The 13,940-nt window shown below is 37.6% G+C and overlaps 1 protein-coding gene and 1 long non-coding RNA gene across 4 annotated transcripts in view; both read right to left on the minus strand.

The window, feature by feature from the left end:
* The window catches only part of washc5 (WASH complex subunit 5), a 207,895-nt gene that overhangs the window by 26,777 nt on the left and 167,178 nt on the right, over positions 1 to 13,940 (minus strand). For all 3 annotated transcript variants that reach the window (XR_013284488.1, XM_077528375.1, XM_077528374.1), the window contains exons 11-16: positions 12,695 to 12,824; positions 12,327 to 12,439; positions 10,039 to 10,205; positions 3,116 to 3,191; positions 2,909 to 3,019; positions 2,614 to 2,754 (exon numbers count right to left, since the gene is read on the minus strand). Coding sequence is in view for 2 of the 3 variants with exons in the window: in XM_077528375.1 (XP_077384501.1) it covers positions 2,614 to 2,754; positions 2,909 to 3,019; positions 3,116 to 3,191; positions 10,039 to 10,205; positions 12,327 to 12,439; positions 12,695 to 12,824 (738 nt within the window). In the remaining variant the exon portion in view is untranslated. The remainder of the gene's footprint in view (positions 1 to 2,613; positions 2,755 to 2,908; positions 3,020 to 3,115; positions 3,192 to 10,038; positions 10,206 to 12,326; positions 12,440 to 12,694; positions 12,825 to 13,940) is intronic.
* Positions 5,488 to 7,781, minus strand: LOC144023041 (uncharacterized). Its single transcript, XR_013284477.1, has 2 exons — positions 5,757 to 7,781; positions 5,488 to 5,656 (listed from the first exon to the last, which is right to left on the minus strand). It is a non-coding gene; the product is annotated as an uncharacterized LOC144023041 (long non-coding RNA).

The raw sequence follows: 13,940 nt of genomic DNA on the forward strand, positions 1-13,940 counted from the left end.
GCATGCTAACTTAGCACTAGCATGATCACTTCCTGTTGATTTCAGGTCACTTCCTGCTGAAATCGGGTCACTTCCTGTTGAAATCAGGTCACTTCCTGTTGATTTTAGGTCACTTCCTGTTGATATGAGGTCACTTCCTATTCAAATCAGGTCACTTCCTATTGAAATCGGGTCACTTCCTGTTGATTATAGTCACTTCCTGTTGATTTTAGGTCACTTCCTGTTGAAATTAGGTCACTTCCTGTTGATATGAGGTCACTTCCTATTAAAATCAGGTCACTTCCTGTTGAAATCGGGTCACTTCCTGATGATTTTAGGTCACTTCCAGTTGATATGAGTTCACTTCCTGTTGAAATCAGGTCACTTCCTGTTCAGGTTGGGGCATATCCTGGCAAGAATCAGGCATACCTAATCAATTGGCCAAAATGGCTCCCGCCTTGGGAGGCCAGGTTGGCGAGAAACCTGTGCATATCATTTGTGTAAAATGGCCGCCGTGCATGGTAAGTTGGAAAATGGCCACCGTGCGTGGTAAGTTAGGTGGTAAGACTGAAGAGCTCATGGCATGAATTGGTGGAATATATTGTAGTTGTAATGAAGTAAATCGGATGAAAAATGTGGAAGTAAATGTGAAATGTAGAATCGCCCATGTAGAATGTGGGAAATAATCGGGTACCAAATCGCGAATTCTGGGTAAGGTGTGAATTTTGGAACTGAAAAGCTGGAAGAGCCCACGGCGTGAATTACTGGAATATATTGAAGTTGGAATGAAGTCAATCGGATGAATAATGTGGAAGTATATAGAAAATGTCGAACGTGAGAATGTGGGAAATAATCGGGTGCGAAATCGAGAATTGTGGGTAACGCATGAATTTTGGAACCGAAAAGCTGGAAGAGCTCATGGCGTGAAATGGAATATATTGAAGTTGGAATGAAGTCAATTGGATAAATAATGTGGAAGTAAATGGAAAATGTAGAATGTGGGAAATAATCGGGTGCGAAATCGGGAATTGAGGGTAATGGGTGAATTTTGAACTTGAAAAGCTGGAATAGCTCATGGCGTGAATTGCTGGAATATATTGAAGCTGGAATGACATGAATCGGATGAATAATGTGGAAGTAAATGGAAAATGTAGAATGTGGGAAATAATCGGGTACGAAATCGGGAATTTTGGAGCTGAAAAGAATACAATCGTGAATCGTGGGAATAAGAAAAATGGAAGCGATGTAGGCGCGAATATTTGGAATCGTTTGAAATTGGAACGGAGTGAATCGGGTGAAAAATGTGGAAGTTGAAACTGGACAAAAAAGTGCGAGGAATAAAATATAAGAATAAGAATGAGGATAAGAATAACGGGAATGGTGTAGAATAACACGTAAGTTAGGTGGTAAGACTGAAGAGCTCATGGCATGAATTGGTGGAATATATTGTAGTTGTAATGAAGAAAATCGGATGAAAAATGTGGAAGTAAATGTGAAATGTAGAATCGCCCATGTAGAATGTGGGAAATAATCGGGTACCAAATCGCGAATTGTGGGTAAGGTGTGAATTTTGGAACTGAAAAGCTGGAAGAGCCCACGGCGTGAATTACTGGAATATATTGAAGTTGGAATGAAGTCAATCGGATGAATAATGTGGAAGTATATAGAAAATGTCGAACGTGAGAATGTGGGAAATAATCGGGTGCGAAATCGAGAATTGTGGGTAACGCATGAATTTTGGAACCGAAAAGCTGGAAGAGCTCATGGCGTGAAATGGAATATATTGAAGTTGGAATGAAGTCAATTGGATAAATAATGTGGAAGTAAATGGAAAATGTAGAATGTGGGAAATAATCGGGTGCGAAATCGGGAATTGAGGGTAATGGGTGAATTTTGAACTTGAAAAGCTGGAATAGCTCATGGCGTGAATTGCTGGAATATATTGAAGCTGGAATGACATGAATCGGATGAATAATGTGGAAGTAAATGGAAAATGTAGAATGTGGGAAATAATCGGGTACGAAATCGGGAATTTTGGAGCTGAAAAGAATACAATCGTGAATCGTGGGAATAAGAAAAAAGGAAGCGATGTAGGCGCGAATATTTGGAATCGTTTGAAATTGGAACGGAGTGAATCGGGTGAAAAATGTGGAAGTTGAAACTGGACAAAAAAGTGCGAGGAATAAAATATAAGAATAAGAATGAGGATAAGAATAACGGGAATGGTGTAGAATAACACGTAAGTTAGGTGGTAAGACTGAAGAGCTCATGGCATGAATTGGTGGAATATATTGTAGTTGTAATGAAGTAAATCGGATGAAAAATGTGGAAGTAAATGTGAAATGTAGAATCACCCATGTAGAATGTGGGAAATAATCGGGTACCAAATCGCGAATTGTGGGTAAGGTGTGAACATTACTGGCACAAACTGCTGGCACAAACTGAATATTCTCATTTGTATTTCACAGTAAGACTTTGGTGTTTGCAAAACAATTTGCTCCAATAAGACTTGCAGTGTGATCACTTTCATTTTTCTGCATGAAAAGATCTTGAAGCCCTTTTGAATAATTCAAGCTTTCAATGTTATACAGTCGATGTGATGTGAGACCATTACAAACTAATCAGCTTCTGTACTTCATAGCGTGCCCCTAGCTGAGAGTAGTCCTTCAATTTGTCCTTGTCCAGCCGCGTGGGCACCTCGATGATGTCATGGATCTGAAGCTTAATGATCTTGGCCAGAGAGGTGAACATGCTCTCTGGGATGATCTGCAGTACCTACAAGCAGAAAGTAAACATACAGTAAAGTCATGACAATCGATACTTGAAGCTGAAAGGAGAGACAATCATCTAAAAATCACAAAACAAAGTACAAAAACTAACAGTAAATATTCCAATGGTAAAATGGACTGTATTCAAGCATGCATTACACCTTTCTGACATAGGCCACTAATTCTCCCGAGTAAAACTGCGAAACACTCAGCAGGTCAGCGCTGTTGACTTGGTTGATGCGCAGCAATGGAAGATCCAAAGCAGAGGCCAGCTGGTCTCACAAACAGACAGAAATTGCTTTTAAGATGGTTTGGAAGTATCAACAAATCCTAGTTATCCATGCAGACGGCGTAAAAATCGGCCTCACCTTCAGAAAGGTAGCTCGCAGTTTTGTGACCATGGATGAATTTACGCGGATGCTCTCCTGCATAATGGATGTAAAGCTGCAGGGTAAAACATAAGCCGGGGAGCAAAATATGTGTTACAGGAAAAGACAATCATGAAATCTGCTTTGCATGACAAACAAAAACCATAACACACACAAGCACCTGTGCTACCTGCATACCGATGAATCAAGGAGTAATGTAGAGTATTAAATCAATTATTTATGTGAAATTCTATAGCAAGGGAAAGGTTTTTTTTTTTTTTATTTTTTTTTTTATTTTTTTTATTTTTTACCTTTTAACTTTTGCATTAATTTCAGCAGGGACAGGACAGAAGTTATGATCATGACTCAGATTTGATCACAACAAAGTTATCTTACAATAATAAATGGACTGTCAAACGTATTTTGTTTCAACAGTCTATTTGAGGGTGGGAAAAAAAAAATGTCCCGGAAACGTAAAACCAAACAAAGAGCATGTATTTTGTTTGTACATCAGCATTGCAGGTTTTAGCTTACATTTTGTTAAAGCCGCAGTGTGTAGCTCACGACCGCCATCTATCGGTCAAACAAGATAATGCAATGATTTTAAGCACACGAACTACGGCGTCCCAGAGAGACCCTACTTCAACAGCCTACCACCAATTTCACCGGAACAGAACGCAAACAACTTCTGGTATTCCCTCGAGTGATGACGTAAGTGAATTGCATTTGTTAGACATACTGTACAGATCCCTAATATTTGTGATTTAGTCATTTAATTTCAGAATTAATATTTTTGTCGGCATTGTTCGGAAATACTGTACGTCAGCTAATGATAATGGCTATCTATGTTCATATTTGTTAGTGCAACTAAACCATGCAACAGAGAACACAGTTATGTTATATGTTTTATAGACATGTGGACCATCTCAAAGAGGGCGAGGAGGGGGCGAGGGAGACGACGAGGAAGAGAACGCGGAGTCTCGTAACGTACAATTATGTCATCATGGAAAAATAATTCCATTCGAGCATGCATGTGAATGGCTCAAAACATACCTTTGCTTGGAATATGTGGTATTTAGATTACATCGTTTGCTGATATGTTTAGTATATCGTGCAAAAATAATGGTGTTAACTGAACTACACATCTGCAACTCAGACTCGTAATTCCCCCCGTGTCTTGTTGCTACTAACCACTCAGAAAAGTGCTGCTTACAAAAACATTTGAAACCCTTTACTCAGATATCGATTTGTCACCATATTGAACAATTTTACCTAATAAATATCACTAAGCAACTTCATTAGTTTTGATTGAAGATACAACAGCTTCCTTGTACTTCGATGTGCAGGAATTTACATGGCTTTCACAAATAGTCTTGCTCATGTAATAATGTACTTCATTGGCTCAGTGACTTTCAGTTCATTGTTTGGTACCTCATCTGACATACAATTGTTACCTTCTTGCAGAGACTCGTACAGGAAATGACCATGGAGGAACATGAAGATATCCAAGTGCAGCTGATAGACTGACACCAAGAAATACTTTTTGACACATTGCTGACACATCAGCACCACCATGATTTCCTGTACCTGGATCCCAGACTGCAGCACCTTGGTGACTTGTGGCAAATAAGTGACACTTTCCCAGATCCTCGAGGACAATACAAAGGTTTTTTACCTGGCATATAATTAGTCCATGTCTGACACTTGTTGTAGTTTGTATAACTTGTATATTGTTGTTGTGTGTTAATTTGTACATTTTGAATAACTAAAAAATACTATTTCCTTTGGCGTCAACATGCAGTGTTCATTCGACACCTAACCTAACACTATTTTACATGACCAGAAATGTAAAACATCAAAAGCCTGGAGAATTCTTATAAATGCTTGCAATGACAAGGAATTCTTCATTGGCCAATGAATGTAAGGTACAGTACATGAAAATGAATAAATAAAATAAAGTAAAATAAAAGTCTACATGAAATGAACATATTAACTAAAAAAAAAAAAAATGCTGTTAGAATATAATGAGCTACATGAATTGCAGTTGTTCCAGAAATTTACCAATACGCTGTGCATTTCAAAATATGGAAAATAGACATACAGGTTTGGGCCAAAAGTAGTGTTACAGAGCAGGTATGTGTTGTACACAGCTAAAATATCTGATTAACTCAATACCATGTTTGTTTTTTTGTTTTTTTTGTGTGTGTGCTGACATTGTCCCCCATTAACATTGCAACATTCCTCAAACTCTCCCGAACACATAGTATGATCTGTAACACTACTTTTCGCCTACTCTATGATGTTATTGGGGCAAAATTAAGGAAGGCTTGTCCATTGATTGTGTGAACAGACTGCAGTAAAAATGAAGTCACTTCAATGTTTGCTGGTTTTATTAAGTTTTACATGCTCCTTGACTGCACAAGTACATGTTATGGAGTGAGGGCATGTTCCCACCAACGATGATATCATATTCTTCAAAGGCTTGCTGAGGAAAGTGAGGGAGGAGTCACTCCATGGCTTCAGACACCTGGTCAGCAGGTCCTGTGTAAAACAAGTGGTGCTTGTACATGTGACCATTCCGTATTGCTTCACACAAAAAGTTAATGTAGTGTGCAATGCCGTCCATATGTAAATGACATACCAAGACGTCGGCTGACTTCAGTTTGTTGCAGCTCAGGTATGGTAGGTGGAGATACTGGTGGTACAACACCGAAGCCTTCTGGGGTCCTCCATTCAAGTGTCCTCATTCGGGGCATTCCAATTTGGCTGCTGACTCTCCCCTTGATATTTTTTTTTCTTGCAGGTCGGTGATGTATTTAAACGGTGCATGAATGCTTGTATACATCAGAATATGGTTCTGGAACCCCTCAAATTTGGCTGTTGATCTAGTGTGACACAAACAAAAACAAAATTATAAAATAAAATAAAATAATTGATGATACTACTATATGTCACTAACTTTCCAACAAAGCCCCCAAAATAGAGGTAAGATCTTTAGTTTTTGGGCCCAAAACATTGTATTAGCTAGATAAAAGTAACTTGACTGCATAGAATATGCAAAGGCTGCTTGCTTGTCGAGTTTCCGTGGAAAACGTAGCAGCCTGTAAATTCTTGTGCACCCAATTACACAATGGACCAGTACACACTTGAGTGAGAGAGTTCAGACTCTAGCAGTGCTTACGGTACAGCCAGCATTTAAGTCCAGAAAGTTATTCCCTGCCGAAAATTAATTTCGAGAACACTATTTTCACCAACCACAACGAAAATAATAATTTTCAACTCCTCCACTAATACAGTATGCTTTAGATTCTCCATTGAAGTTATGGGCAAATATACCTCCGAAATCACAGTTACATTACATTACACAATAACTTGCGCATTTACTCTAAATATAACGTGCCAGCGGGAATCTTTTTTTTTTTCAAAGCAAGTAGCTACATAACGAAATCGTTCGAGTGGTGCGGAGTTGCTAATCAACAGCTACAGTGATCGTAAAACAAAGGTACGAACATCGCATTAATTAGTACGGTGTATACTTTTTCTCTCGCTCTCAAAACGTAAACACAAATGTACTCTTACTTACCGGTCAAGTAGAAAGCAGTCGAAGGCACCGGCACGTCCCAAACCTAGTTTGTTCCTCGTTTCTCTCCATCTGGCAAATGCGGCTACAATATAAACTCTTGTTTTGTCGCGCTGAAATAAAATAAATTCCCAAAGCAATTGTGATGCTTGATAATGCTCTCTTCGGGGACCGGAAACTCTTCTTCTTCGTGTACATGCGGTCGCCATACAAACCGGAAGTGCGTCTGCAAAGGCGTTTCAAAAACGCGTTAAGAAATGGAGCGCTGAAATTTGTCGTTGACGGCACCCGTAGCAGAAAGATGGCGGCGAAACATGGCGGACACTAGCAGGTGAGGCGCGGTCATGTAAAATAATTAGTGATTGATATACTTACCGTTATATTTTAAAAAAGTATGTTTATGCGATACAACATATCTTTTTACTTACTACTAACACAAACATTTGTTTTTTTTAAATGAATGACTTTTTATTTCACCACTAGATGCCACTGTATAATACTGAGTGTACCTTTAAATTACATGCTATCAATTCAGGCAAGTATCGCGTCGAGGTATGGCAATGTTTTTTTAATAACAGCACAGTAGGCCTGGGCGATATATCAATTTTGAGAATTAATTTGAATTATTTGTTGTGGACAATTTAAACTTTAATTAATTCGAGTTTCCCCAAACCTACGTTGTTGTTTTTTTTTTTTTTTAATAAATATTGACTTAGTGAATTGTTGAAAGCATTTCAATTGTTATCCTCACAAGAATTATAAATTTTGTACATCCATATCGTCAATTAAGCCACAGTCATTATGGATTAAATATTTTATTAAATGCATTTTTATTACTTTCAAAAAGTATTGTATTTATTAAGGCAAAAATTTTGCACTTTAATTTGGAAAAAGAAATATTTAGTTATGTTAAGTGTTAGATTCAATAGAAACAAAAGTTTTGAGTTTACTGTCATTTAATTACTAAAACAAAAAGTTCCAAGTTTGCACTCAATATGTTATGTTACATTTCCACAAGTATTTTATTTCATGCAGACATTTTGCACTTTAATTTTGAAAAGGAAATGTTTACTTATGTTACAATCGAAGCAAAAGTTGTTTTGAATTTTCTGTCATTTAATTACTAAAAAAAAGTTCTACGTTTGCACTTTATAAATGTAATGCAATGTGTTTGATTTGTATTTTATTTAAGGCAGACATTTTGCAATTTAATTTTGAAAGGGAAGTTTTTATGTTGTTTGATAAAATAAAAGCAAATATTACTTTGAGTCACGTCATTTTTACTCGTTTTCTTAAATTAATAAATAAATTAAATAAATCGAGAAAAAAAAAATCCTAAATCGATTTTTTTGTGAAAAAAAAACAAAAAACAAATCAGAGATTTTATTTTTAGGCAAAATCGCCCAGCCCTACAGCACAGATGCAACATCTGGTATTGTCCTCATTATGTCAAAAAGAAATGAAGTAGCAAACTAGAAATACTAGAAATTGTAACATAGCACAACGTATTCCACCAGACATCTTTTGGAATTTCTCATGCATTCCAATTAGGCCTGAACGATGAATTGCATTTGCTATTAAATCGCGGTTTGACAACACGCGATTACGTAATCATGAAAAGGTGCGATTTAAATGATCATTGAAACGGAGCGGAAGGAGGGAAAGAGAGGGGGAGCACTAGGAATGTCACTGCTGTAACTAAAGCCTGACGCCGTAAGTGGACGTAATTTTGGTGAGTTTTTTTTTTTTTTGTCTCATGAGATCTTGAGACGAGTGTCTAACATGTTTCATATGTTTGATCTTGGTTTTAAAAAACACTTCACCGGTGAGTTATGACTTTTCGACTGCCGTAGTGTCGCATGTCAATTAACTGTACATGCAAGTGTGCGGCAGCGGCTGATAAATTTAAGTTGTCCTATGAGGCTAAATATGTCTGCATGTGGCCACATGTTGTGCCGTCCGATTTCATGAATGAAAATTAGGACGGACGAAATGATGATGGCTCGTCATTACTCACCATCATTTAGCTGCCGCCGCAGCCTCTTTTAATGTATATGTATTGTAGCATTGGTGAAATAATCAGTCCAAGAGGCGAACAAACAACAACTCTTTTATGACAATTTGCAAGTAACTGTCAGCGGCAACCACGTCAAAACACAACAACTCCAAATGCTTACTCCAGTTTACCAAAACAAAATCTGTGATACCTTCACGGCCCGTCAAGACCATGGGAAACTATCCAACCAGCGACCCATCCACAAGGATTGCTACAGAATGCTAGTGGTTTTTGAAATCAAATCGGAAAATGTTATGTCATATATAAGCAGGTATAATTTTACTTTGCCTACACTTTAATGTCTGTATTTATTGATAAATGCAATGTTTAAAAAGTGCAGTGTTCATACATCATGTTTCATGCAACATGAAAAGTTAGATATGTTGGAGTGGTAAAATTGCAATAGTAGAAAAAAAAATGAAATTAAGGCTTTATTTGCCTTTATCTTAAAGGGGCACGATGCAAGATTCAGAGTTTTTGCACATTTGCGACGCCTCTGGCGAAACGTGGAATGGACCTCAGCAACGTGCACACGGCCAGGAGCGTGCACGACTTTTCGGGCACGAGCAAACCTCCAAGTTAATCGAACAAACGTAAACACGGAGCACAGCGCCTTTTTCATAGGTTTAATAATGTCTACAGAGGTAAGAAACGTATTAAATTGTCAAGTTACTTTGTATGTGAAAGTCATTTTGATGCAATTAGATTATTTTCCATAATGGTTCAGCCCTAATTCCAATACACAAGCGGATGACAATCAATTTAAACTGTAGCTGTTCTACCAAGAGAAGAAGACAGTGTTAGAAGACACTGGTAAAGTGTAAATGGTAAATGAAGTTCACTTATATAGCACTTTTAGCTCCAACTTATGGTGCTCAAAGCTCTTTACAAAGGCTCCCATAACCACTCACCTATTCAAACACGTTCATACACCAGTGAGAGAGGCTGCTGCCATGCAAAGAGCTGCAAATTGGACTTCAGTAATTTGCTCAAGTACACTTCGACATGGCCAAGGTTGAGAATCAAACCCACAACCGTCGGGCGATGTGTGACTCTACCATTGAGCCATGCTCAATCAATCAGCATTTTGGCACGAAAATGTCATCACATACTAACAACAGTTTTCAAAATAGAAAGAACAATTTATGCTCAGCAAGAGGACAATTGTAAATACACTGTAGCCCGGTAACATAGAATAATTACCTCAACAACAATAGACCCATTATGGATAAACAGAGTTTATAAAACTGTCACATTTGTCTTCATCACGTCTTAGAGAGTGCTTACCTGTCAATGATCTGCCAAGCATATGATAAGTCTCCCACTATCTGCATTGTGATGAGGACCTCCTCTTTGATATTTATGGTGCGAATCATTTGATGCAGGAATTTTCTTGTGTCTGCCAGAAACTGACAGATCTGCAGGTTAGACTCTAACTGGTGGAACTCCTGCACCTGAGGAGCAATAAAAAAAAAATAAAAAAAATACTGCATTTATAATATGGACATTAGGAGTGTGATGATATATCGATATTGCGATAAATCGTGATACTTTGTCTCCCGATAGATTATCGATATGTCTATGCAAGTATCACGATATTTGTATTGAATATACAGCCACTATAACGACTCCATTGTTCATTACCTATTGAGCAATTACTTGGCAGGCCACTAGGGGGAGCGCCTCATAAGAGTGGCGGGGAAATGGACGGAAATCTTAAGGCGAAAAAGACTTAGTTTTTTAATTATTTTTATTATATAATTATTTATTTTTGTTTTCATTATTATTATTTCTTTATATTTTTACATATATTTATATATTATATTATGTTTTTATATATTTATATTTATTTATATTATTTGTATTGTAATTATTATTTTCATTATTATTTATTGATATTTATTATTTTATTCTTATTTATATTATTATTTTTTTTATGGTTACTTTTAGCGTAGATTATCGTGGATTTATTACCTGAGCAATATAACGATAATCGCGGTACCTTCATTAACGTGATCCTTGTATCGCATATCATATCGCATCGTGAGGTAGCCAGAGGTTCCCATCCCTAAAGTACATACAGTATACTGTATGTTCACACGTTTGGTTGTTGTACTGTATTTGAGTACATTCAATGGCGGCTCATAAAAGAGATTCATCATAGGAAAAGAGCCGGAGTACACTCTGACTTGATCGTCAACCAAAAGAGATCCGGACGTTGACATCACACATTCCAAATTGGGCGTTAGCGCCTCCATTTTGGCAGTATAGAAAATGCGTCCGCCACTTTGAGTAAAAGGCAAACACCACACTTCACACTTTAACAATAATAGACAGTTGTTGTGGACGTGGTCCCACAATGAGAAGAGGCAAAAAAAAAAGATTGCCCATTCTCCAAGCTCCCAAAAGAGGAACCAATGCGTAGCCGGTGGATCACAGCCATAAAAAAGGTGAACAATAAGCCATAGAAATTGGCATCCTCATTGTGGTGGATATCACTTGTGTAGCGATCACATCATATCAGTTGAGTAAATTACTGAATCAGTTCATCGTGCAGATGTGGCTCGACTGTATAGGTATTAAATGAAGGCGAAAAACGTGATTGGGCACTTTGTACACGAACTGGTTGATGAATCAGCAGATGCTAAACTGCGGGAAGCTAGCAATATAATAATAATAATAATAATAATAATAATAATAATAATAACAACAACAAAATAATCTGTTTTGTTTTTTTGTACTTTGTGCTGCTATGGGTTAATAGCTATTACAGTTGAATTTAATAGTTGACTAACAGCATTAAGAAGACTTTACACCATAAATGACAGCAGCACCGGCCGAATCAACAGATGCTAAGGTGCTAACGCACCTAAATAACACTGCAAGACTTGCGTGAAACTGCTAACTTTGATGGCATTTTGACCACACAAAGGGGAAACAAATCGGGATTGTACAAACTTGTAAATCCTTTGTATGATCACATTTGGAAGCACTCACCAGTGTCAGTGAAGGAGGAATTCCACATACCAGCATCACCGAGTCGGGAAAAAAAAGCACTCCTGACACTTCATCGGCAACAGTAATATCGTCCATCTTGCGCATGTATATCATGCCCTTTTCACTAAAGTAAGTGTGAATTCTCTTGGACGGAAAGTTGACGGATAAACTCAAGTACACCCATTGCAAATAACAGGCTTCGGGAATCGTCACATGACACCTGGACCTCTATAGTAAGGCCCTCATAGATAATAAAATATTCACACTTTTGGACAACTTATAGTTTTTAATTCAATTAACCTTAAATGTATGTTTTTGGAATGTGGGAGATAGCCGGAGTACCTCCTTAAAAGACGTGCAAGCACGGGTAGATCACGCATACTCCCGAAACCAAGGCCTGAGCTGAGATTTGAACCAAGCACCCATCATGAGACAGTCCTGCTGACTGCGATGCTGCCTATTTTGAATCTAGGTAATGTCAGGTGAAAATATAGCGATTCGCAATGTTGCAAAGGTAACTTAAAGGAACAAAAAAAAAGTTAAAGGATTCTACTTCTACATTAACTTATCTTCTTCACCTCAACAAGTGCCTGTATGAGTTGGACCGTCTTCCTCCCAGCAGCTGTAGAGTCCTCATAGTTCAAAGATTCTATCTGTTTTGAAATTTCTCTGAACCAGGCTTGTAGGTTTTCTGTGATGGTGACAGAACATAAACATTAGTTTACTAAAGAAAATGAATAGCTGCATTAGCTTGTAATGCATTATCTATTTACTTTCAAAATCATTCTGCTCTAAATGAGAGAAATCCCGTTTGCGTTCATGAGCTATGATAATAATAATAATAATAATAATAATAATAATAATAATAATAATAATAATAATAATAATCTTTGCCAGAAAAAGAGTGTAGAACACTGTCACACCGACACATCTTTGTCAAGCTCACCGTTCTTTTCTACTCTTGTGAGCGGTTTAACACCAGAGAAGACTTCGGCCAGTTCAGTCATTCTCTCTGAGCCCTCTTTCTTGTAGCTCTCCCATTTGATCTGTTTCTCTGACAGCATCTGCTTGAACATCTGGAGGAGGACCAGCACAGATGTGGAGTTGATGAGGAAGCATTAGTCAGATTATAATCATATAATAATGACTGAATGACTAGCCATATGCTACCATGCGGTGTGTTAATAGACAACAGAGGGGACAACATGCTAAACAGGAAACTGATTGTGCTGATCAATCAGGAAATGTATCTGGCCTTCAATTCATGTAGTCACTCTGAGCACTGACATAATAGAGAAGGGATCACAAGTTCACATGATCTTATTTAAAGTCCCTGTAAAAAAATAAATTGTCAAATTTGTCACAACACAGAAATTTCAATGAATTAAAAAAAAAGTAAATGTGGGAAATAATCGGGTGCGAAATCGAGAATTTTGGGTAACACGTGAATTTTGGCACTGAAAACCTGGAAGAGGTCATGGCGTGAAATGGTGGAAATATATTGAAGCTGGAATGAAGTGAATCGGATGAATAATGTGGAAGTAAATGGAAAATGTAGAATGTGGGAAATAATCGGGTGCGAAATCGAGAATTGTGGGGAACGCATGAATTTTTGAACTGAAAAGTTGGAAGAGCTCATGGCATGAAATGGTAGAATATTTTGAAGTTGGAATGAAGTGAATCGGATGAATAATGTGGAAGTAAATGGAAAATGTAGAATGTGGGAAATAATCGGGTGCGAAATCGAGAATTTTGGGTAACACGTGAATTTTGGCACTGAAAAGCTGGAAGAGGTCATGGCGTGAAATGGTGGAATATATTGAAGCTGGAATGAAGTGAATCGGATGAATAATGTGGAAGTAAATGGAAAATGTAGAATGTGGGAAATAATCGGGTGCGAAATCGAGAATTGTGGGGAACGCATGAATTTTTTAACTGAGAAGTTGGAAGAGCTCATGGCATGAATTGGTGGAATATATTGAAGTTGGAATGAAGTTAATCGGATGAATAATGTGGAAGTAAATGGAAAATGTAGAATGTGAGAAATAATCGGGTGCGAAATCGAGAATTGTGGGTACCGCGTGAATTTTGGAACTGAAAAGCTGGAAGAGCTCATGGCGTGAAATGGAATATATTGAAGTTGGAATGAAGTCAATCGGATACATAATGTGGAAGTAAATGTAGAATGTGGG

This window comes from Festucalex cinctus, chromosome 7 (assembly GCF_051991245.1).
Source record: "Festucalex cinctus isolate MCC-2025b chromosome 7, RoL_Fcin_1.0, whole genome shotgun sequence".
NCBI classification, from domain to species: Eukaryota; Metazoa; Chordata; class Actinopteri; order Syngnathiformes; family Syngnathidae; genus Festucalex; species Festucalex cinctus.